This window comes from Neolamprologus multifasciatus, chromosome 6 (genome assembly GCF_963576455.1).
Source record: "Neolamprologus multifasciatus chromosome 6, fNeoMul1.2, whole genome shotgun sequence".
NCBI classification, from domain to species: domain Eukaryota; kingdom Metazoa; phylum Chordata; class Actinopteri; order Cichliformes; family Cichlidae; genus Neolamprologus; species Neolamprologus multifasciatus.
The window spans coordinates 37,734,507-37,760,842 of NC_140444.1; the positions used below are offsets into that span (position 1 = coordinate 37,734,507).

The 26,336-nt window shown below is 44.5% G+C and overlaps 1 protein-coding gene across 3 annotated transcripts in view; it reads right to left on the reverse strand.

Annotated features, from left to right (window-relative positions):
• LOC146517644 (uncharacterized) overlaps positions 1-26,336 on the reverse strand; it is a 28,005-nt gene continuing 1,669 nt past the window's right edge. For 2 of the 3 annotated variants that reach the window (XM_085164017.1, XM_085164015.1), the window contains exons 2-8: positions 23,967-24,058; positions 23,762-23,879; positions 21,835-21,968; positions 15,250-15,343; positions 14,911-15,026; positions 3,748-4,147; positions 1-1,256 (exon numbers count right to left, since the gene is read on the reverse strand). In XM_085164017.1, the coding sequence (XP_085020143.1) occupies positions 625-1,256; positions 3,748-4,147; positions 14,911-15,026; positions 15,250-15,343; positions 21,835-21,968; positions 23,762-23,879; positions 23,967-24,058 (1,586 nt within the window). In that variant the 3' untranslated portion in view covers positions 1-624. The remainder of the gene's footprint in view (positions 1,257-3,747; positions 4,148-14,910; positions 15,027-15,249; positions 15,344-21,834; positions 21,969-23,761; positions 23,880-23,966; positions 24,059-26,336) is intronic. The other variant, XM_085164016.1, reaches the window with a different exon arrangement.

Here is a 26,336-nt window from a genome sequence, read left to right on the forward strand (position 1 = left end):
AATTGACTCTGTGTACTTTTCTTTTTTGAGGTGAGATAATTGTCCAGCACACACCTTTAGTGAGTGAAAACCGAGAGTTTGAGTTTAGTGTGGATTTCCTGTAACACCCAGGGGGTCACATGTTTATATACAGGCTCAAAAATACAATATTCAGTCAAATGTCCCGCAGGCTTGGAACGTGGAATTCTTTGGTTGGTAAAGATGATGTTAAAGATGTAAAACAGACATGTTTAACCATTAGCAAGGTTGTCACCTCAGCGGTGGTCCTGAGAGCCTTTTACTGTAATCATGTGGGCCATTAATGGTCATGAGCCAAGGTCACAGTCACAGGAGCCAGGGTATGACTGGGGGTTAAATCCCTGCATTTTAGGCCACTGACAGCTGTTGTCGTGAGCCACCCCCTCTGTTCAGTGAAGCTCTTTCAGTTTCTCTTCTTTTCTTTAAGTGTATACGTCCTGGAGAGCTGGCACGCTCTTTAGTTTGTGCCATCCATGGAGAGGCTCTCTGAGGACCAGGAGACGAAGGAAAAGTTTCAAAACGTCCACAGGAACACAGAGAAAGAGCTAAACTGGGTCAACTATAACTATACCCTTTGAATCGAGCAAATAATAACAGCATCAGCAGCTACAGCCCTCCCCCGCCTTGTGCTCCGCAGCCTGCGGCAGACTGCTGGTGCGTCCTCAAGTTGCAGATCCAAGCAAACCTCTTCCCACACTGGTTGCAGCTGAAGGGTTTCTCCCCCGTGTGAACCCTTTGGTGTTTTTTCAGGTTTCCAGCCTCAGAGAAGTGCCTCCCACACGTGTCACAGCGGAAAGGCTTCTCGCCTGTGTGCACTCTCCTGTGCACCTCTAGATTGGACAGGCCAGAGAAAGCTTTCCCGCAGGCTCCACATACGTAACTCTTCCTGCGGCGCTCTGTGGGCAACGTGCATGCGGCACGATTTCTATTAAGGTTAGTGAGGAGAGTTGTCCGATGCTGGGGGGCGATGGCCACCTCAGTGCTGGCCAGCGGTGCCATGGCTCCCCGGACTGATAGAGAGGACTGTGGAGCCCCGGCTGTCCTGGTTTTACCCGTTTTACTGACAGCACCTGTGCTGGAGGACGGTGTGATTCGTGAGGGAGGAACGGCGCTTTCCTGTTGAGAGTAAGTGCTGCCATTTTGAAGCTGCAGCACTTGAGCCTGTGCTGATGTTCTCCTCCAGGAAGCCTGGGAAGATCCTGGATCCTGCATCCTCAAAGACGTGGGTGCAGAAGTCCCTGAGGAACCAGAGAAAACCAGGAATCAGCACGCTGTCACTACACTCGGAGCCAGGCAGTTACATGTGATGGTTTCCAAGATGAGCTCTATTAATTCTCTATAGGCTCGTCGTGTTCGTGTATTTATTCATTTCTCTTAGTGCTATTTCTGTGTAATACAAGCAAATATAAATATATATTAAAAATAAAAGCACCAATGGCTGCACCTGTAAAACATACAAGTAAACAACAAATTCATGCAGCAGAAACACGCAAATCAACGACGAGAGCAGCTAAAACAAGCGTGTGCACACGCACACACAAAGGTTGTTGATCCCTCGGTTTGAACTGTCCATCCTCTTCTCCTCCATCACCGTGTGGCACGCTGCAGCCACCATCAGGGACAAACAGAGACTGCAGCGTGCTGTGTGCTCTGCTGAGAAGGTGATTGGCTGCAGACTCCCATCTCTGCAGGACCTGTACACCTCCAGGACACTGGGGCGTGCAGCTCAATCTCAGCTGACCCTTCTCACCCTGGTCTGTTTGACCTGCTCCCCTCAGGCAGGAGGCTCCGCCCTCTCGCCATAAGAACAGTTTCTTCCCCTCTGCTGTTGGACTCATGAACAGTAACTGTATGACTGTTCCCACTAACACATGACCTACGCTGTGTTCACTGCATCATGCCATGTTTGCACTGATCACCACCTGCACTCATGTATGTATCTATCTGCTGTCTATTTCAGCGTTATCTGACAGTATGTTTGCACTAAGCACCGCAGCAATTTCCTAATGTTGTAAACCTGCTCAACATTGGACAATAAAACCCTTTCTGATTCTGATTGGTTAAACTCAGCGTCCTACTCACTGCACTCCCTCTGCTGGTCCACAGACTGTGACATTAGAATCTTCAGACCCTGAACATGCAACAGTACAATAGAGACTTTTCATCACCGGTATCTTTCTGTCAGGCTTCAGCAATAACAGCTGCCACAATGACCTCAGCTTAACTAATAATAATAATACATTTTATTTGAAAGCGCCTTTCAGAACGCTCAAGCACGCTGTACACAGCAGAATAATCAAAGCAACATAAAAGCATAAGACATAAAACAAATTTAAAATAGCAGAGTGGAGAGGTTATGTGGGATAAGCTGTTTTGAACGAGTTTTGAGTTGGGACCTAAAGAGAGAGAAGGAGGTGATTCTTAAATCAGGAGGTCGGGAATTCCAGAGTCGAGCAGCTGAAAGCCCCTCATGGTGGCAAAACAGGGGGAGGGGACGGAGAGAGAAAGAGAAGAAGAAGATCTGAGACACCGAGATGGGGCGGTGATCTGAACCAGATCAGAGAGATGATGAATAGTCTTAAATGTGTACAACAGTATTTTGAAATTGATGCGATATTTGACCAATGAAGCTGCTGCAGGACAGGAGTGATGTGGTGGACAGAAGGGTCCTGGTGATGATACAAGCAGCATTTCTGGATGCGTTGGAGCTTGTGGACGGATTTTTGAGTAAGACCATAAAGAAGTGAATTACAGTAATCGATCCAGGAAGTAACAAGGCTGTGGACAAGAATGGCAGCAGCATGTGGGGAGAGAAAAGGACGGAGACGATTAATGTTGCACGATTGAAAACATGCAGACCGAGTAACATTATTAATGTTTGAATTGAAAGACAGAGTACTGTGGAAGATGACACCCAAACTTTTCACAGAGAAAGAAACGAAGACCGGTGAGTTATTGATAGTAACAGAGAAACTGTTGGTTCTGGATAATGTAGATTTAGAGCCGACCAAGAGGAGCTCGGATTTATTACTGTTGAGTTTGAGAAAATAAGAAGAGAACCATGAATTTAGTTCAGCTAAGCAGAGGGTGAGGGAGGATGGGGGAAGAGCAGAATCAGGTTTAGTAGACAGATACAGCTGGGTGTCATCGGCATAACAGTGAAACTGGATATTATATTTATGTCCAAGTGGAAGAAGGTAGATAATGAAAAGAAGGGGCCCAGGACAGATCTCTGGGGCACACCAGTGGTCAGAGGAAAGGGCTGAGAAGTGAAGGATTTGAGTTGAATAAACTGAGAGTGATCAGACAGGTACGATTTAAACCAGGCTAGTGGAGTATGGAGAGACCGATGGAGGCTCGCCTACCGAGGAGAACAGAGTGAGAAATAGTGTCGAAGGCAGCGCTCAGATCGAGGAGAATAAGGATGGAGAGTAAACCAGAGTCAGCTGCCATAAGAAGATCATTGGTTATTTTTATAAGTGCTGTTTCAGTGCTGCGGGACTGGAACTGTTCGTACAGATTATTATTAGTTAAATGTGAGTGGAGTCGTGTGGCTCCAGCACACCATCACCCGTCTGCTGTCGACCTGTCTGCCATCACTTTGATGACCACTGCGACGCGGCACCAATGGAAGCTTCGACAGCACACACTACTGGTTCAAACATCTGAAGGTGTACACAGGCAGGGCAAAACAACAGCATGCAGAGGCCGTACTGAGGAAAGTGTTACCCTGTGATGCAGACGGACGGCCTGCAGAGGAGAAACTCTGCCCTCCGCTCAAGGACGTCGAGGACGTCGAGGTCTGTGGTGGATCGAGCACTTGCCAAGGCTGTCGACGAGTGTCTACGATAACAACTCTATCCTGGTCACGTTCAGTTGACTTGTTAGGAACAAATGCACATGAAGAGCCACCAGGAGCTGACACAGGGTCACTCTCAGGGGCCCAGCGGGTGAAGAAGGTCTCCAGTTCAAAGAGAGAGTAGTCACAGCTCGTGGGGTTGTTGCTGCATCGCTGCTGCTGCTGCTTGGTTGGGTTGGCTGGCATGTTGGTGTCTGGGTCCCTCAGCTGCACTGCCGCAATGCTGCTGATATCTTCTGATTGTGCAGGGGTCATTTGAGGTGCTGCAACCTGGAAGAAGGAGAGCAGAAGAAGGACCAAGCTTCATGACACAGGCTTACAGGACTGGGTTGAAAGTTTGAAACTAACAGAAGTTTGCTCATCCTTTTCTTTAAGAGAATTATAGTTTCTGTACAAATGTAACAGAAAATGTAACAGAAGCCACAAACTGATCTGTGTACGTGCTCCACTGACAGTCACAGTGTGGTCACTTTAGTAATCAGAAGGTTCAGGCTGAGTCGCATGTCCTCTAATTAGAGAAAGGGCCGTCTGTGTATGATGATGATGCCACAGGCAGCACAACACTTTTATTTTCACTCAGTGTTACACTGGACTGCTCTCAGCCAGCTCTGTGGTCAATGGCACACTGACCAGAGGATTAAGCTGGGATGTTTCTGATGGGAGATGTTGGAGCACCCGGAGCATAGGGAGCCCTGGTCCAGGTTGGAACCAAGGACCTTTCTTATTGTAAGGCAGACGTTTCTTCCTCAGACAAAGGGAGATTCTCAGACATAGACTTCAGGAAGATTTAGCTGCTTCTTCCTTTTAAAAGGAGTCAGGGGGTTTTGCATTTGATTACAATGAGTCCTGGAAACTTTCCATTACAGGTCCTGGTGGGAAACATCTAGAAAATACTGCAAAGTTCAATTCAGTTCAATTTAACTTGTGTTTACTGATGACATGGCACTAGCTTAGCACTTTAACAGCGCTAAATTTATTGAAAATTGCTGCACCTATTTCCCAGTTTAGCACAGTTTGTACAAGTCTGATGATGCTGAAATATTTAGCACATTTATGTTCCTCTTTTCTGTCATTTCTATAAGTAGTCTTCAGGAAAAGTTCATCCACAGCTCTTCTTTGGATGTTTCTGCCCTGTGTCCTGTAAACGATTGTCCCAAACTGCTTCAGTGATGTGAGGTCTGGGCTGAGGTCCATCCACGACTGACAGCGTTGTGTTTTTCTATCCAGACATGCTTTTACTTCACGGTATTTGGGATCATTGCTGAAAAATGAAGCTGCTGTCCATCAGATGCTCTTCAGATGCAACTGCATGGTTGGTCTGAACTTTATGGTACTTTTCTGTCTTTATAATTACACCAATTTGAGAAGATCCCAACACCAGTGGTTGAAATGCAGCCCTGCCGTGTTTTACAGATGGCTGCAGACACTCACTGTTGTACGTCTGTCCTGACCTACTCCATAGTGAGAAGGTCAGGCCTCCTCTTAAAGGTTTAAGTAGCATATAGAAGTCATCACTTCATCAGACCTGTTTGACTGATTTTCAGTCCAGGTCCTGTTTAATGTTCACACTTGATCCTTTTCTCTGGCTTCTTTACAGCCACTGAAACCTTTTCTGGTGAGGCTTTAGTGACCAGTCATTGGTCAGCTGCAGGTCCAGATGCATCTCTCAGGGCCCGTGTTTCTCACTGACATTCAGATACTGTTGATCTTCCTCTCTCGTCATCCACACAAATTACTGGCTAAAAGATCTTAGAGAGTTTTCTTGACACAACAAAAATATATAATGGCTGTGAAACTGTCATCTTTGACATTTGTTTGGTTTTAGTGACAGCCTCACTTTACAATTGGTTGACTATTGTGCGTAGATGTAACCCTGGTTCATGCCTGAATGATTCACAGGTCAGAGTTCAGTCGCATAACAAACACAGATGAAAGCTGTCCTGTTCAGGACCAGAAATGACTGAAAACTGCAAAATCTGTTTACTTTTGGAGTTCAGAGTATTGCAGTGTTTTGAGTAAACTAGTGTGTTTGCATGCAGTTCTGTTTGTTTGACTGTAGGTCACTGTAAACCATCTGAACCAACTACAGCACAGAACAGTAGGGGTGGGGGAAAAAATGGATACTGTGTAGCATGGTGATATTTTGTTTGCTAATAATGTATGGATACAGGGACAGCAGAAATCGATACTTTGTTACAAAAAGGTTTTTGTGCTCTGACTTCAGAGCATGTTGATCCTTTTTCTGAGCAAGAATCCTGACATTCCTTCACTGTCCAAATGTGTTTAACTTTTTATGGCAGCAATAAACATGACAGTTTACTTATTTTAATTTAAGACATGTTTTATTTTAATTAAGTTTAAAACTTTTTTATTTAATGTAAAATTATATTTTGTTTTATTTACTTTCAAATTCTTCAGTTGCTGAAGGGGCTGCATAGTTTTCATAAACTGCATAGTTCAGAATAGCTATAATTGTACCAGATGGTTGATTCAGTTAAGTTGGACTAGACTGTAATACAAACCGTTCAGTTTGTCAACAATAAAACTGAAATGAGAGAAAGACTGAGTGTGAGACTTTGATATTAGATAAAAATGAATATTGATAAAGTTTACCTTTATGTACAGAATCTGAATATCGCAAAATATTTTAAAAAATTGCAATAATATCGTATCGTGGGATGTATGGTGATTCCCACCTCTACAGGACAGGGGCTGAAGGTTTATGGTGACGGTGATGTTTCCGTCTGTGTCCAAACACAAACAAGTCAAGACATGGTTGATAATAAAAACCACAGTTTTTAGATTTTCTTTACTGATTTACAGAGTAAATCATTGATACGTGTGGGTGGAGGCACAAATGAGAAGGGTTGTGTCAGGAAGGTCATCCAGCTTAAAACCATCAAACATGAAGACGGAGATGAAAGTGTGAAGACAGGCAGCAAGTCAGAGGGAACAGCAGGAGTGTGGAGGTCTATGAGAGACGGCCTGACTGTGGTACTGTGTGTGGGAGGAGCTACAGGTGGGCTTGAGCTGGGGGTGGGATTACATCAGGGACCTGCAGCGCTGATGGACAGGCTGATGAGGTCAGGCTGATGAGGTCAGGCTGGAGTCTGTGGACTGTGATGTTTGCAGATGAGGGAGCAGGTGGAGGAGAGCCTGGAGAGTATGAATGAAAGTCAGCAGAAACAAGACAGAATAGATGTGTGTGAATGAGACCAGAGGAAAGGTGAACATGTAAGGAGCAGAGACAGTGAAATACCTGGGACCATCCAGAGAGAGCTGCAGGCAGGGTGGAGTGGGTGGAGGAAAGTGTCAGAAGGATAATGGCAGTGAGAGCTGCTGTGATGTGGAGACGGTGGCACTGACACAAAGACGCAGAGCTGAAGATGCTCAGGTGTTCACTGAGCGGGATGGACAGGACTAGAGGCTGGGATGGTTCGCACATGTGCAGAGCAGGGAGGGTGGATGTACTGGACGTAGGATGATGAAGATGGAGCGGCCAAGCAGGAGGGAAAGAGGAAGACCTCAGAGGAGGTTGCTGGATGTAGTGAAGGAGGAGATGCAGGGCGATGCTGGGATAGGGTGAGGCTGATGAGGCTGTGGGGACTCCTGAAGGGAGCAGCTGAGAGTGGGAATGCTGACACTGAGCAGACGGTGGTTACTGGGACTATGATTAAATGGGCACCAGTGCCAATCCCCAAGAACCAGTACAGCCTCTGCTCCATGCTGAGAGCTCCACAGGGGAGGTTTTGTGTGTCCACCTTATTTCTGCCTCACAAAGACATGACGGCTTCAATCAAAGATCACATGTGGAGTCATCCTAATTATAGATTTCAACTTGTCCAGTACGTTGTTCTCTCCATTTCTCACCACCAGTACTGGTTTCCACTATGAAGGCCTGATTCACAGAGTTTTCCCATCAGATGTTATTGTGGAACCAAGTCCTTGGTTCAGGTATGTGGATGACACCTGGGTGAAAATCAAACCTCAGAATCCCAGCTTCCAGTTTCAGGTGTAATGTTTCGCTTGTTTAGGAGTTTGTTAGTTTCTCTCGGTCGTCCTTTGTTTTTGTTTGTACTTTTGCTCAGCCAGCTTGTTTGCATCACCTCACTCTGCCTCCATCATCTGTTTTTGGGTGTCACTCCACGCCGTCTGCTTCACCTTCAGACGTGACAACCTGGGCCTCACACAGAGTTTCTGTCTGATCTAGTTTCAGCTCAGATAAAATAATTACTGTGGGTGATTTTAACATCCATGTAGATGCTAAAATGACAGCCTCAACATGGCATTTAATCTGTGATTAGTAGGGGGGGGGGGGGGGGGGTTAAAAATCGATTTTAGTTTGAATAAAGTCGATTCAATAAATCCTGAATCGTTTTTTAAATATAAATGTATTTTTCCAGAAGTGCCAGAATCTCAGCTTAAAGCTCACAAAACTATTTGAACAACCGCCGAACAGCTAAAACAGGAAATGAGAGCAGGTACATGGATTTCACACACCGTGGATCGTTCACCCGTCAGCACGTACACGGACAAGCTGAACATCTCACAGCTTCTGATGCTGCAGGTTGAGTAACTCGGACTAAAACTGACTGAACCAGCAGCAACAGAAGATCCAAACTACACTTCATGTTCGATGAGCATCGTCATCTCTGACTTTTGCTGTTTTGCTTCCACCAGGATAAAATCACACTTCCTGCACAGCTCTCTCTCTCTCTGTACATCAAGAACAGTTTCCAGCCTCAAATCTGTTTTCTGCATTACTCTCTGCTTATTAGGCATCAATCTACTGTTTCTATTCAGTGCTGTTGGCCCCTGTTTTTTTCTCTACAATGACCTTTGACATCAAAACCTCATTTCTGCAGTTTAAGATCGAAGAAATAGAAACTTTACGCTCAGCTGTGTCTCTAATCAAACCTCTGTAACTTTGCTCTGCTTCACTTCAGCAGCATCAGGTGATGTTTATATGTTGATTGATGGTTTTCTTCAGTTTTTGATCTACTGCAGAATATTTTTAAGGTTATCTGCTGTAAAAGCCAGGCCAGGAAAATCTGCTTCATGTTTGATCCTCAGTTACTTTGACACAAACACATCTGCTGTGATGTTCACACCTCTGAAGTCTCACAGCGTCTGTTTTTATACGTAGATACAAAGATGTGGACATGTACTGATAAATGATCAGAGTTATAATATTTCTGACTGTCTGAGTGAAAATATTTATTAGACTCAACTGGCTTCTCTCAAAATGTAAGAGAACCCACCCACCACTTTAATCACACTCTAGATCTTGTTTTAACATATGGCATAGAAACTGAACATTTAACAGTGTTTCCTGAAAACCCTCTCCTGTCTGATCATTTCTTGATAACATTTACATTTACAATAATTGATTACGCAGCAGTGGAGAGTGGACTTTATCAAAGTAGATGTCTTTCTGAAAGCGCTGTAACTAAGTTTAAGAATATAATCCAGCCACTGTTATCATCGTCAATGCCCTGTACCAACACAGAGCAGAGCAGCTATCTGAACGCTATCCCCAACAGAGGTCGATTATCTTGTTAATAATTTCACCTCCTCACTACGTACGACTCTGGATACTGTAGCTCCAGTGAAAACTAAGGTCTCTAATCAGAAGTACCTGACCCCGTGGTATAATTCTCAAACACGTACCCTAAAGCAGATGACTCGTAATCTGGAGAGGAAATGGCGTGTCACAAATTTAGAGGATCATCATTTAGCCTGGAGAAATAGTTTGTTGCTTTATAAGAAAGCCCTCCGCAAAGCCAGAACAGCTTACTACTCATCACTGATTGAAGAAAATAAGAACAACCCCAGGTTTCTCTTCAGCACTGTAGCCAGGCTGACAAAAAGTCAGAGCTCTGTTGAGCCAACCATCCCTTTAACATTAACTAGTAATGACTTCATGAACTTCTTCACAAATAAAAGTATTTAAAGTAGAATGGGAGGGAGAGCCTTCAGTTTTCAGGCCCCTCTTCTGTGGAACCAGCTTCCAGTTTGGATTCAGGAGACAGACACTATCTGTACTTTCAAGATCAGGCTTAAAACTTTCCTTTTTGCTAAAGCATATAGTTAGGGCTGGACCAGGTGACCCTGAATCCTCCCTTAGTTATGCTGCAATAGATGTAGGCTGCCGGGGGATTCCCATGATGCATTGAGTTTTTCCTTTCCAGTCACCTTTCTCACTCACTATGTATTAACAGACCTCTCTGCATTGAATCATATCTGTTATTAACCTCTGTCTCTCTTCCACAGCATGTCTTTATCCTGTCTTCCTTCTCTCACCCCAACCAATCACAGCAGATGGCCCCGCCCCTCCCTGAGCCTGGTTCTGCTGGAGGTTTCTTCCTCTTAAAAGGGAGTTTTTCCTTCCCACTGTCGCCAAAGTGCTGCTCATAGGGAGTCATATGATTGTTGGGTTTTTATCTGTATGTGTTACTGTAGGGTCGACCTTACAATATAAAGCGCCTTGAGGCGACTGTTGTTGTCATTTGTCACTATATAAATAAAACTGAACTGAATAAAAAATTTTATCATTAGAGAAAAAATGACCAATAATCATCCCACAGATGTAATATTATCTACAGCTACTCTTAGTACCATTGATGTTAAGTTAGACTCTTTTTCTCCAATTGATCTTTCTGAGTTAATTTCAATAATTACTTCTTCCAAACCATCAACGTGTCTTTTAGACCCCATTCCTACAAAACTGCTCAAAGAAGTCCTGCCATTGATTAATTCTTCAATCTTAAATATGGTCAACTATCTCTAACTGAGGTTCTTAACACTGTAACACTGAGGTTAATTATGGAGTTCAACAGGGTTCAGTGCTAGGACCAATTCTGTTTACATTATACATGCTTCCCCTAGGCTGCATCATTAGAAGACATAGCATACATTTACACTGCTATGCAGATGACACCCAGCTCTATCTGTCCATGAAGCCAGATAACACACACCAATGAGTTAAACTGCAGGAATGTCTTAAAGACATAAAGACCTGGATGGCCACTAACTTTCTGCTTCTTAATTCAGATCAAACTGAGGTTATTGTACTCGGCCCTGAAAAGCTTAGAAATATGGTATCTAACCAGATTCTTACTCTGGATGGCATTACCTTGGCCTCCAGTAACACTGTGAGGAACCTTGGAGTCATTTTTGACCAGGACATGTCCTTCAACGCACATATTAAACAAATATGTAAGACTGCGTTCTTCCATTTATGCAACATCTCTAAAATTAGAAATATCCTGTCTCAGAGTGACGCTGAAAAACTAGTTCATGCATTTATTACTTCCAGGCTGGACTACTGCAATTCATTATTATCAGGATGTCCAAAAAACTCACTGAAAAGCCTTCAGTTAATCCAAAATGCTGCAGCAAGAGTACTGACAGGGACTAGAAAGAGAGAGCAGATTTCTCCTGTTTTGGCTTAAATAAATAATTAGTTAACCCTTTAAGCGCCATCATAGAACCAAGAACCAGAGCTTATCTTTATATTTTTACATGCTGTCGTGCCATTTTTAGGAGTATTTCAAGTTGCTATACATCAGTACAAGGCCATTTACATCATGATAAGGGAAAGACCATCTCTGAATCGAGGAGGGGGCCTAAGGGTCCATCTGTCACCATCTTACAATGCTGTGATTGCAGCCATTCCCCAACTCTCTGTGGATGGTACTCATGGTTATTGATCAGTGGTTATTGATCAGTGGTCATGACAATTTGCATATTAATGAAGGAACTGACCTCCCAGCCCATTGTTCCTTCAGTCAGACGTATGTGTGGGGTGTTAACATGAGTGCAGCATTTCACTGTATATGTTATTTGTAGCTGGAGTGTGTGTGTGGTGGGGAGCAGAGCTGGGGTGTTCATGTTCATGTAAGAGAAATATATTCAGAGCTCTGGAAAACGACTCAAGTCTGTTGTGGTTTTTTCCATCATCTGGTCCTCTTCATGTTAACCACCGACACCTATAAAACTACGACGGGTGTAATCTAACATAAATTAATGGGTGTGTGCAACGTTATAGCTCAAAGTTTAATGTTTTCTAAGCAGAGAACAGTAGAAACGGGAGAACTGCCAGGTAATTGTTCACCACTGGAAACCAGTAAGGCTGCAGTTTGTGTCCATGTTTGTCCAGACTTTTGTAAAAGTAAAGACTAAATGAATTTAAGAGGTTCAATTTATTTTATTTAAATGGTGTCAAATGACAACAACAGTCACCTCCAAGTGGCAGAAAGATTAAGGTCAACAATTTAATATAAGACCAAATGTGAAATAGGATCATGATGCAGACGAACAGCCAGAAAAGTTCAGTTATTACTTTTAAACACAAGATACACATTTGACAGAATTAGTGAATTTTTGTGCTTGCAAAAATCCGTGTTGTCAGATCACAGTGACCTTGACCTCTGACCACCAGTCCCAGTAAACATGTGTGCCAGTCTTCAAGAAATACAAGGGCTTCCTAAGAGTTTGTATTGGGCTAACAATCTGTTACATGGATAAAACACACATACATAAAATAAAGATTTCTGCTTTTATTTTGAAATTGTAAATGTTGAACAGTGGCTCACTTATCACTCCGGTCTAAAGCACACACATTTTCTAATGACCAAAAGACTTCAGTTAAAAAATGAATCAAAACGTTTCAGTCAAATGTTTTCATGGTGAGCTTTAGAGCTGTGAGAATGAACGCTTACTGCGTTCACTTCCTGTCCACAGTATGGAATAAATGTGACTGGGACTGCCTTTGGGCACACACAGCAACACTTAGCATGACTTTACACAACATGAGTTACATAAAAATCTGCATCTTTAGAGGCCTAATAACCTGCTAGCATGCTAAAGCTGAAACAAAACAAGTGTTGTGCTTTCAAAAGGTGAAGCTAATATACTCCAGGTAAACGTCTGACTCTGGAGACCACAGACCAAACCAAGCAGAGCAACTCTAAACCCCCAACAAATGCCCTGTACTGAGTGTCTCACTTAAATGCAATATTATCAATTCTATTTAGGACGTCTGTAGTTCAGGAGGTAGAGCAGGACACCATCATGGCTGCTCCAGTCTACGTGCTTTGGACAGGACTAACCCAACTTGCTCTCTGATGCATCCCTCTGAGTGAATGTTTGACAGAAAGCACTTAAGCATAGAAAAAGCATTTTGTAGAAGTGCTTTGAATAGAGAATCACTACCTAAGAACGAGTCAATTTACACCACTAACAGCTAGGGTACACGCTACATTTCCTGAAGCCTATTTTAACCCCAGGGCACCATCCATCCATCCACTTATCCTCACCAGGGTCGTGGTGCAGGCTGGAGCCTATCCCAGCTGTCATAGGGCGAGAGGCGGGGTGCACCCTGGACAGGTCGCCAGTCTGTCGCAGGGCCAACACACAGAGACAGACAACCATCTGCACTCACATTCACGCACAGACTCACACCTATGGGCAATTTAGATTAATCAATTAACCTATCCCCACTAATCACACCAGGACACAATTTTTAAAATAAGGCTACCGTATTTTCCGCACTATAAGGCGCACTTACAATACTTTAATTTTCTCAAAACTCAACAGCGCAACTTATAATCTGGTGTGGAGCATTACGGCTACTGTAGTCAGGAGCCTCGCGGAGTAATCTGGGTCCTAAACTCCGTCCTCTTCAGGTCCCAAAGTCAAACGAACACTGCAGCATCACTGAGAGTTAAAAACTGTCTAAATTCTTTCACCTGTAATAAAATGATCAGCGTTGCTGCTTTACCAGGTGTAACAATTAAGTTTAACATCCAGGCATCCATGAAAACAGGATTTATTAAAATTTAATGAAGTTAGAAGTTAGCAGGAAGTTAGCAGGAAATTAGCAGGAAGTTAGCTCGCTAGCTTCCACCTAAACATGATATAGCATGTTCTGACTGCGAGATTTCTGAAAAATTCAAACGTACAGCTCTGTTATCACTTCCAACATAAATGAAGACAGAAACTAAACAGCAGTGACGTTTGTAGGGTTACTGAAGTTGGGCTAGCTGCTATATAATGATGTGCTACGTGATTGCTAGCTACACAGCTATGTTAGCATAACATTAGCACAGTGAAGCTGGAGGATGAACGTTAACTTTTTTCCACTTGATAAAAGTTAACGTGAGGGTTCCTGATGGTTAGAGACAAATGCAATCGCATAGCAGGATGCCTGAGATAATCCATCCACAATACGAGGTTAGTTATTAATATACTGCAGCAACATGGGAATAGAGCAGCTGTGAGAGGATTCAGCATTAATGAATCAATGTTACGGAAGTGGAGGAAGCAGGAAGAATGAGTATATAATTATTATAATATAATCCAGTGCGCCTGATGGTCTGAAAAACACAGTACTCATTAACAGTCAGCCCTTTCATCTAAGATGTTCCTGACTGTATGCCCGTGTTTTGTGGATGGTGTCTCTTTAGGTGTTTTTTCAGGTTGCTGGGGTCAGAGAACTTTTCGGGGCAGAGCGAGCACTGGTACGGTCGCTCCCCTGTGTGGATGTTCCTGTGGATCTTCAAATTCCACAACTGGGAGAAGTTTTTACCACAGATGGTGCAGCCATATGGCCTTTCTCCAGTATGGGTTCTCATATGAGATTCCAAATTTGCTGGAGCAGGAAACCTTTTCCCACAGAAACTACAGACGCAATCCCTCTTCGTGGGGTTTTTTGGGCCCTGACTTGGACCTGGGTGCAGATACTGCTGAGACCCCTGGACTGACAGGTGTCCTGCTTGCGTCTGACTTGACACCTGACTTTGGCTGGACTCATCTGACAGATCAATAACAGGAAGCTTCTGCTCAAAGGGATAAGTGGGCAACTTTCTAGTATTCTCAGCGGCCGATCCGCTCCCAGAGCTGCCAGGCTCTCCTCCAGTGAGTGTGCCCGGCAAGTATGAGAGTGGAGCGAAGTGTGAGGACAGCCCTGGAAGGCTCTCACTGTAACCGCCCCCCCTATCAGTCCACAGCGAAGAATGGCCACAGCTGACCTCTGAGAAGCCCCGCCCAGAGTCCTGCAGGTCGGCCAGCCGATTGGTGGACATCTGTGTGGTTTCATCAAAGGACAGCACTCCTCTGTAGTCGTCTGTACTGGACTCCACCAACCCTGGAGACAGATTCAGAGTCATGTTGTCACCCAGGTCAAATGGACTCAACATTCTCACAGGGTTTTCTGGAGCGAGAATCCTCGATGTAGGCAAAACATCAGATGATGCAATATGATGACTGATGACTCAGTTCTGTTTTATTTATACAGCACCAATGACAGCAACAGTTGATGTCATCAGTCTGCTGTAGTCGGAGTCAGAACAGTGAACGGGTCTGCTCACCCTCCTGTATGCTGAGGCACGGCCGGTTCCGAGGTCGCGTCATCGGCTCCACCTCCTCCACCTTCACCAGCACCACATCTGGCTCCTCATCCTTCTGCCCACACAAAGAAAACATAGGAACTGTCTGATGCAATACACAACATAGACGATAAAGACAAAATATAAATACCAGTGAAAACTGGACTGGTGAAGTTTATTTAGACATCAAAGTCACAAAGTGCTGTACAATCACTCAAAAACAATTAATAGCAATACAGAACCATCAATACAGAACCATCAATACAGAACCATCAATACAGAACCATGATAAAAGTTGATTCTGTTCATCTGGACGTAGCGTTTTCTGGGAACCATGATAAAACAAAACAAAAATAAACACAAACGTAACACCGGTCGCAGCAGATGGCCCCGCCCCTCCCTGAGCCTGGTTCTGCTGGAGGTTTCTTCCTGTTAAAAGGGAGTTTTTCCTTCCCACTGTCGCCAAAGTGCTGCTCATAGGGGGTCATATGATTGTTGGGTGTTCTCTGCATGTATTATTGTAGGGTCGACCTTACAATATAAAGTAAAAATAAATATAAACATATTTGGATTCAATATTTAAATTGCAAAAAAGAGCTATTAGAATAATAAATAAAGTTGGATATAGGGAGTCCACCAACCAGTTTTTTGTAGGATCATCTATGTTAAAATTCATGGACATTATATATTCTAAAACTTTAGAAATGATATATCGAGTGATGAAAAAGAGTGTTCCAATTTGTATTTTAAGTATGTTTCAACTAAGAGATGGAAAATATGATTTGAGGGGGTCTTATAAGTTTGAAATACCTAAAGTGGAAACCAATGTTAAGTATAGATGTGTCAGTTTTGGGAGTGAAATTATGGGATGGACTTAATGATGAACTGAAGATGTGTTTTTCTTTGTCATTCTTCAGGAAGATTTTAAAAATTAGTATTACACAAGGTTATAGAAATTTGGTTTGTTAAAAATGTTTTGTGTTGATTTAATTTCTTGATTTATCATTGATTTCTTTTCAAACTGTTATACAACTTATTTATCAATGCTATTTATTTTCTTGGTTAAGGATTTGATTATTTCTATGGGGGTAAGGGATAGGATAAGTATAAGCCATGAGGCTTCAGCCTATTCCTTTTTCGGTTACTGTTTGAGTACTTTTATGTAAAATTATAATCTGTTGTTGTTGTTGACTGAAATAAAAAAATTTCAATTTCAATTTTCATTAAAAAAAAAAAGTACCTTGAGGCGACTGTTGTTGTGATTTGGCGCTGGATAAATAAAGTTGAATTGAATAACTCACCAAAGGACGTCAGCAGAAAGCCGGATTACACAGAAAAGGTTTGAACTGTTCTTTGAAAGACTCCACAGAGTTCACTGAACAGAGCCGGGCAGGTAAACGATAAACAGTGTCGGTGCTACAGACTCAAGCGTGCCGCCCAGGCTTCAGTCTTACACGAGGAAAAACTATTAGGTTTTGAGCTTGTGAGCAAATGACAGCAGACAGCAAGTATTTTGGAGCTTGTGTATGTAAGTGTGAGAATTTGAAAATCTAAAATCAACTGAAAGCCCCTGAAAATTAATAAAAGGGTCATGTGAACTTGCTAGGTGCAGCATTTTGTATGACTGGGAGGCGTGAAAGAGACGACGCATAACCTGGTAAAAAGGTGTTACAGTGGTCCAGGCACGCTGACGCATGAACACTACAGCTCACAGTTTAGAAAGAGAAGAAACAGGAGACATCGAGCCTGTACATGTGAGCCAAACGGGTCTTCACAGAGGAGCTGATTCTTGAAGACATATCAGCAGGAGCTATAATGTAGCCTCAGTCTCATTGGAACAAGAATATATAAATTTATTATTGGAGAGGCGGTCACAATCCTGGGATCAATAGTGAGCGGTGTGGACAGCCTATCCAGCTGCTGAGGCTCAAACATTTGTCTGCGCCACAGAAACAAGAAACACCAGAAAAGAAGGACGTTAAAGGAAAACAACAACGGCCCCACACTGAACCTGCTGAACCCCACAGGTTAGAGATGCCGTGTAAAAGGAGAACTTGCTCACATTAATACAATGCCCTTCCAGAGAAATACGGAGAAAACCAGTCTAGTGCTGAGCTGGAGATACCAGCCAAAACACGGAGCCTATTAAATATTATGGTAACAGAATCAAACGCTCTGTGGGAGAGACATTCAGTCACGTCCCTCAGGGGGTCCTGTGGGCGGGGCTTCAGGAGTATGTGGTCTGGTCCATTTAGTCCCTCAGAGCTGCAGTGACTGCTTGGTCTGTGCTGCCTGCCTGAGCCGTCCCTGTTGGATGTTGGAAGGTATATTTTTTGGAGGTCCCAAGAAGTCATGTGGTGGCTTTAGCTCAGGAAGCAGAGCAGGTCATCCTCCTCCTCTACTGGAAGGTTGGCGGTGATCCCTGCCTGCTCTGGTTAGTATCCTGGGGCAGGACACTAACTTGCTCTTCAGTGTAATTGTTAGATTAAAGCACTTAAGTATAGTAAAGATGCTTGAATGAATGGATGCTGTGTACAAATCTTGTGCTCAGCGTAGAGAAGCACTAGAGCAGAGCTGGGACCTCTCTCAGGTGGCTTGGCCTCTCTGCCCCGACCTGGGTGACCAGGGAGCAGGAGATCTGGGTTTTCTGCTTGGCTGCCCCCCCCCACGAGTTGTTAGAAAATGGATGAATGGACAAATGTGATCTCTGTGTTATTATCACTGATTTGAAGTAACCTCTGCAGTAGGGCTGGGCTTTTATAATCGATTTATCGATTAAAATCGATTCTGGCTTGGATGACGTGAAATCGATTCATTAAAATCCTGGATCGATTTTTTAATATAAATTTATTTTGCCCGAAATGCCAGAATCTCAGGATAAACCGCACAAAATTTCAACAACCACCAAACAGCTCAAACAGTAACTGAGAGCAGGAACACGGATTCTGCACAAAGACGTGAACACAAAGCGTGGACCAGCCGACGCATCAGAATCAGTTAATGTCGCCTTTCTCACCGACGGCACGGACACGGACACGGTCGGGGCTGAAAGCCGACAGCTCGCTGATGCTGATGTTTCGGCGGGTCGAGTTTGTGTTCACGTCATTTTTGTGCTGATTCTGAAGCTGTTAGTTTGATCTCTCTCCAAACATTACTGACTGAACCAGCAGCAAAAGAAGATCCAAACTACGCTTCACATAAACATCGTCATGAACTCACTCTGACTTTTACTGTTTTGCTTCCACCAGGATAAAATCACACTTCATGCACAGCTCTCTCTCTCTCTCTCTCTCTCTCTCTCTGTACTTAAACAACAGTTTCCGTCTAAAAATCTGTTTTCTTCATTATTCGCTTGCTTGTTACGCACAAGTCTACGTTGTTTAAAGGCTGTCAGCCGCTGTATTTTTCCTTTTACTTACTTCTGAAAAGAAAACCTAATTTCTGACGTTCAATAAAAATGTAAACTTTTTAAAATTATACAAAATTGCCAAACACTCAGCTGTGTCTCTAAAACCTCTGTAACTTTGCTCTGTTTCACTTCAGCAGCATCAGGTCATGTTCAGATGTTGATTCATGGTTTTCTTTCGTTTTTGATCTACTGCAGAATATTTTTATAAAATCCAGGAAAATCTCCTTCATGTTTTTCTGTGTTTACTCAGCTACTTTGACACAAAGGCCTCTGCTGTGATGTTCACACCTTTGATAAAGTCTCACAAGTGTCAGCTTTCTTTTTATAGATATAAAAGTATGGAAATGTAGTGATGCAGGATCTGACTTATAATATTTCTGACTGTCTGAATCGAATCGAATCGATTCTAGACATCAGTGACGATACCCAGCCCTAGTGTGCAGTACAACAGCCGAGGACGCCTTCATGCAGGTGTTAAGGGTTACATCTGATGCTTCATTTATAATTCATCAGCTGTAATGTTTCTGCAGGGTCTGAAAACAAACGACCCAGGCATTTGAGGTAAAGGACAACATTTATTCCTTAATGAAATGATGAATGTGGAATATTCAGCTCTAAACCAAAACGAGCAAAGCTCTGATGCTAACATGAGCTACAAATACATGTAGACTCGGTCACTAATTCAAACAAAGCCATTTAAATCAATTCAACCCAACAGCGTGTAACAAACATCACTAACTGCTGTTAGCAGTGTTCATGCTTAGCACCGTCTCCCTGCCAAAGGTTAAAACAGCCAGTCTGTAAATGTGACTCGTTTTAATTACCTGCAGTCGAGTGTTTAGACCGATGCAAACTGGACATTTTCAGACAGAGGTTGTAACAGCCGCCATTTTCTTAGTGAGTATTTATTATACGGCGTGCGGGGAAAAGCCCGCAGCACGCAGAGTGTAGAGAGTCTGAGGTTTGTTTGGAGCACCTGACGGCTCTTTTTGCTTCTCGTCCGTAAACTCTCTCCGTGCTCGGTCAGGGGATTCTTGTGTAGGTGTTACGGCCCTGTTTTTTGTTCTGCCTGTCTGTGTCTTTAAGAGTCTCTGCAGGTCCCTGATTGGAGAAGCTGACGGCTGCTGATTGGTCCCCTGATCATGTGGCAGCAGACCCATCCTTGGCCTCCAAACCCTGCGTTACTCGCGTGCTCCTGAGGATTGCTGAGCTTCTGTGTATAATGTGCAGTTTAGAGTCACGTGTAAATGGTCACTGAAGCCGAACGGGGAGCTGCCTCGTTATTTTGTATTATTTTCTCCTGTTTATTCAGTCAGGGGTAACATTTGTCTTTGGTTTGTTCTTTTTATCACGTAGGGTTCAGGTAGCCCCCCGTGACTGGTTTTGTTATTTTGGCCTTTGTTCACCTGGAGTCACGCTGCAGTTTAGCCACAATAATCTGTGGTGGTTTTGGGGACAAGGGCGGGGTCCCTCTTCTTTCAGCTTATGCTACGTTCCTGTACCCCTCGACAGGGCGTAACAGCAGGTGGTAGAAGAGCTTTGTCATGTTTGAGTCTGAGACCAGTTTGCACCATCATTTTTCTGTGTCAGACTTTTCATAACCAAACCATGTCCGTGCTACAGAGGCGGCCCCTCGGTTACAAATCAGGTCCTCGATTTGTTTGCACTGCTCCTTCTGTTTGTCATCATTTCAGTTTATTTTGAAAAATCTCAACAGGATCTTGAGCTTTATTGTGAAAGGTTTGTGGAAAATAAACAAGTGGACGGCGGAGCCTCATGCTGGGTTTACCGTCGTTGTTGCTAACGACAACATGTAAAAACAGGCGCTTGTCCGTCTGTAGTGTGGTTATATTAAATATAAGAGAAACAGAGAGCTTTAAGAGATGAATGTAGCCTCTACAGTGACCATCAGAACCAGGATGTTGCTGTAAACAGTTTATTTTGTGACACCATGAAACAAACGACAGCGTAAAATGAAACGACAGACGTTTTTATATCAGAGACAGAGCGTCCTATCTTACAGCCTGGGTGCTGCGACTGGAGATGCAACTTCAACCTTTTCAATTCAGCCTCCTGAAAATATTTCGAGCATCTTTTTCTGAACTACAATTTGTTTTATTATAAGGTTATTATTCTAGACGCCATGAAACAAAATGCTACGTTGGTGTTTTTATACAAATCATACATCTATCACATCACAGCGTCTGGCTCACAGACAGCACGGAGGCGTACACAAAACCAGCAGAGCGAGAGCTAGGACACTGGACCTGACCAATCAGAGGAGGCCAGGCGAGAGTGGCCTGGCTTTCACAGAAACACAGATGTGGAAGCAAACAGAGCTTCACTCTGCAGTTGTGCTAACGGCGAGCTGACACACCGCCCTGATTCCAATGTTGAGCATCATGTGGGAGGAGTGTAAAATTCACTCGTGTCAAAACAAAGACTGCAGTCGCCGCAGATTTACTTCCCTTCTGTCCAGTGTCTCTGCTGGATCGCTGCACCTGTCACACAAACGCAGCTCATTTACACTCCCAGGTCTGTTCGTTGTAAATGTCCGCGTGGCTCTTTTGTTGGTGTGTTTTCAGGTTTCGTATCCAGGCGAATCCCCTGCCACACACCCCACAGGTGTACGGTTTCTCCCCAGTGTGGACTCGCTGGTGTTTCCTCAGGTTCCCGGCCTCTGAGAACATCTTCCCGCACGTGGAGCAGCTGAAAGGCTTCTCGCCTGTGTGGACACGCTGGTGGATCTCCACTTTCTTGGGCCGGTTAAAAGCTTTGCCGCAGTAGCTGCAGGCAAACAGTCTCTCCCTGCCAGTTCGCGGGAACGCTTTGCTGCTGTCGCTGAAGGGCCGGGGCAAGGAAAACACGTTGTCATAGCGACTCCAGCCATTAACACCGGAAGACGTTGATGGCAAATCGACGGCCGCCATCGAGTACGAACACGACGGACTCGTTCCTTCCACGTCGACGTTTGAGGGCTCGTCCAAAAACTCCCCGACCAACGAGCGACCAGTTTTATCGATGTCACACAAGACGTCAAACTTGGAGTCGCTGCCGCAATCGTCGATATACCGGTGCGGGATCGCCGCTTCCTGCAGCGAGTCTCTGCCTTCAACAGAAGCAGTGAGTTCACACTTAAGAGGAGAGGAGCCACTGACCTCCACTCCTCTGCTGCCGGGAAGCTTCGTCCTGCACGCCTGGCTCTGCGACTGGCATCGAGTAGACTGGGCGTCCTGGTCCTCGGGGCCGGGCATCTGAGCTTCAGCTCTATGAGGGACACACTCCATCAGCCCTTCAAACAGAGGAAGAAAACAGTTCACCATTACACTCAATGAATAGAGCACTGTTCTATAATGCTAACTGCTAACTGTAGCACGTGTGCAGCTCTGCACACTCTCGGGGAAAACAGGGAGACGACCTTCACAGATGTAGAACGAGGCACAACAACGTTTCTCCAACGTCTCTGACAGCTGCTGTTGGCTGCTCCGTCACAGAGGAGTCGCCACAGAAGCTTTCTGTCAGCTGTTCTTCCTCACCGGGCCAAAGAAAGTTGATTTGCGTCTCCAAGAACCAGCAATCTTTCACTTTGTGAGTCCATTAACCACCACGCCGTGAAACCTCTGAGGTCTAATATGTTAAATAGATGCTTGTATGAAAATATTTTAGCAGATCTGCACAGAGTCTGGCATGACGATGATGCCGGTCACACCGCCCATCATTACTGAGGTGGGCTCACAGCTGACGGGGGAGCCTGGAGACCTGGTCCTGAAGACCACATGGATATCTGAGCTTGCAGCCTGAGACCAGGAACGACTGCTGTTTGAGCTTCTGCAGTTTCACTGACACATCTCAGAAAGAAGACTTTTTTACCACGACCGTCGAAGCAGAGCCAGAAAAATATGCAAGGAAATGTTCACCGACTCTCACGTGTGAACTTTACTGCTCATCACCACACTCGGTGTGGGAGGAGCCACAGCTGTCCTGAAACAACATGGCTGTTTGTGTCTTTGTGGCTTTGTTTTCATGTTTTTAATATATGAGATGTTCTACAATTTAACTCTTTATGGTCAAACATGTTTGATACAAACAAACAGCTTCAGAGAATAAACCCTGCTGTGCTCTGTTCTACCTCCAGCACTCATGAAATATGTGAAACTCTCTGTTGTAGGAATGATAAAAACTGCTCAGTGCATTTGTTTTTGCTGGGATGCGTTTAATGCAGAGCGCAGCTTGTTTACATTTGTGCCTGAACGCAGAGCTGCTGTAGCAGCGCACAACAACACGCAACCGCACAGCAAACCTGAGAGCAGCCACACGCTCGCTGTGTGAGGCTAACACACACACACACACACACACACACACACTCTCCATCTGATGCAGCAGATCTGACTCTGTCGCCGCTCTTTGTTCCTCCTCTTCATGTAAAACTCCTCCAGGAGGACAAAGTAACGTCTTCATGTCTGAGTTCAGGCTGTACGAGAACAGTTAGAGTTACAAATGTGAAGCTTTGACTTCTGAGGACTCGAGTGCTTCGATCCACGAAACTATTTTACTGACAGCTACATCCTAACCTGAACACCTGATCTGTCTGTGCACCAGTCTACACGTCACCTCTGTCACTCACTTATTTACTCATTTAGCACGTTTTCTTTAAAAAGTATCATTTTAATACGACACATAAAAGGGTTCAGCTGTACAGATGTTGTACAGATGTTGTACAGATGCTGCACAGATGCTGCACACAGTTACATGACAGTGATGATCTGTTGTGTGTTGTCTCTGTGGATCGGTTAGTATTGTTATTATCTGATCATCAGTGGGAATCCCCACACGCTCAGCTGTGTCTGTGTCGGGACCACTCACAGCATTAACCACACATGCATGTGTGTGGACTGTGGGAGGAGCAAACCCACAGAAAAAAGCCGACCCTTGTTCCTCTGAGGCCACGCCTCCAACCACGTGCACGTGCGGTGTAAACTACGACCGATTTGATCGAAGGTTTTTTAAACTGTAGCACGACATGTTGCGTGGAAATGTCCCAGCGTCAGCACTCATCCACTCAGCAGCCTTCGTGTCTGTACTCACCATCGTCTCCTATAAGTGACGCACTTTGCTCCGCCTCTTCGTCTCGAGGCGTGGCTGCCGGCACCTTCTCCTCTTTCACCAGCACTGCTTCCGGCTCCACCAACTCCACATCTGGAGACTGCACAGCAACAGGGAATCATCTCTCGGTCGGCCAATAGCAGCTTCACACAGCAGCGTGCACGCTAACCTGTGATGATGTGCCTACCTTACTGTGCACGCTCTCAGACAGGATCAGTTCACCGGCTGCGTCTCCGCTGGGCCACAGCAGCACCTCCCTCTGCTGGTCAAACACGTCACCTACACGACAGAGACACAGCTGTCTTCAAATGCTGATGCACGTTCTTCTCATGTTTGGCTCACACGTTACACTACTGTGAACGCTAACACTGCTCTGTGTCAGTGTGAATAGATCCCGCCCCTGCGTCTCTATAGGGCAGTAATGGCAAAGCCCACCTGTTTATTTTAACCATGATGTGGGTCTGACGGTGTTTGACAGGCAGACGTTTTTTACTGTGTTCAGCTGTGTCAGCATTTTACCACAGAAACTTTATTTTATTCAATATTTCAATGTTACAGTTGAAACAAAGTATTTTGAGAACATGCAGCCATAATATTCATCTTCCTGTTTCCCAATCATCCCTGTTAATAATCTGGCTCTCTTCCACAGCATGTCTTTATCCTGTCACAGCAGATGGCCCCGCCCCTCCCTGAGCCTGGTTCTGCCGGAGGTTTCTTCCTGTTAAAAGGGAGTTTTTCCTTCCCACTGTCACCAAAGTGCTGCTCATAGGGGGTCATATGATTGTTGGGTTTTTCTCTGTATCTACTGTACAGTATAAAGCACCTTGAGGCGACTGTTGTGATTTGGCGCTGTGTAAATAAATAAACTAAATAATAATAAATAATAGTAAATAATAAACTGAATTGGAAAACAAACAAACATAAAAAGAGTCTTATTATGTAATACTATGTTTTTTTGCTAAGCATCTGTTTCAGTTTGATTTTGTCTCAAATGTGATGTGTGCATTGCTGGGGATTTTTGTGCACGTGCATTCACACTGAAACATCAGCTGGCGTTCTGCATAAATCATGTGTTTGATTATTCCCGCCATTTAAACTTCGTACACTTCCTGATCCAAGTGAAAGTGTTGAGCTGTTCCTCTCCGTCTCAAACAAACCTGCAGCACGGCCAACACTGTGATTAATGAAGTGTCACATTGTGATGTCACTGCTGTAGCAATGGCCTCTCTCTAACGCACAGAACGATGACACAAACGCGTCAGAGGCAGATTTATTACAAAGGATCTACGTCAACGTTCTCCTGACGGCACTTCGCACAACACGCACAACTGTGGAAACAACAAAGCCCTGTTTAACCACCTGAGGTCAGGCTGTGAAGCTGGAGACTAGCAGCCACTAACGTGCCACCCAAATGTAAATAAACGGCTCCACCGAGCGTCACTCGAGCGACGTGGTTAGTGAAGTGTTTTGCCGAGTATTTGATTCAAATGGTGGAAACCAGAGACTTTAAACAGCTGGTTAGAAAGCTTACAAAGGTTACACCATGGTTGGTACATGTTGAGCATTTTATAGAGCAAAGAAATCTGACTGATAGCTGATGGAGAAGGGCTGGGGTTCAGTTTGCACTTCTTCCACATCGATTTCAAGCTGGATCAGGACGGGGGCAGAGATAGACATCGTTTACATGATCAAAACAGCAACCCAGGTAGAATCGAGCGGTCGTTTCTACCTGGATCACTGGGACGATCACTTTGAAGTCTCTGTGCTGGTTTCCATCTTTGCTCTGTGCCTAAACACTAAGACAAAGATCACATGTGTGTCCTCATTAGGACAGAGTCGTGTTGGTGTCACTTGGGACCAAAGCTCTGTGTAGCACCAACAGATTACAACACACATCAGGCACTTCAGGGGGACACTAGAGGCCTCTGCTGTCATATCCATGTAACGAGCGCTGGCCAAATGACCGTCTGTGTGACCTCGTCTGCTCTGCTGTTTCTAGTCTCTTCCCACCTGCACCTCTTTTTCTACTGATTCAGGGCTCTAGAGTGCGACCAAATTTCTCAAACAAAAAATCCTAGGTCACACAGGTGAGACCAGCCGGTCCCCACAACCCTGAAAGTCTCCATGTGGTCAACAACAGACACACATTAAGCCCATATCATGGTCTAACCAATCAAAGATAGTCAGGGGCGGGACCTCTCTGATTGGCCGTGGCCCAGATATTCCTGTAGGCCTGTGTGTGTGTGTACGTTTGAAAGTGCAGGCGGATACAGAGGTGAGCAGCCTGGCAGCAGATGTAGCTGTGGGGAAGGAGAAAGAAAAAGGCCCAATTACAGGAGTTGGCCATCTGAGGGCCATGTGACTGCACTGGAGGATATAAGATATCGAGCTGTGCCGATACTGAGATGTTCAGTTTGAAGCCTGTGAGACACTTTGAGGTCCTTTTAGAGTTTCTTTTCATTGAATATGTCTTGAGATGTTTTAAAGTTAAATTTCAGCTCAGTAAAGCTAAATTTGTCCTGTGCTGTTGAGTAACAGCACAGGGTGACAAACATGA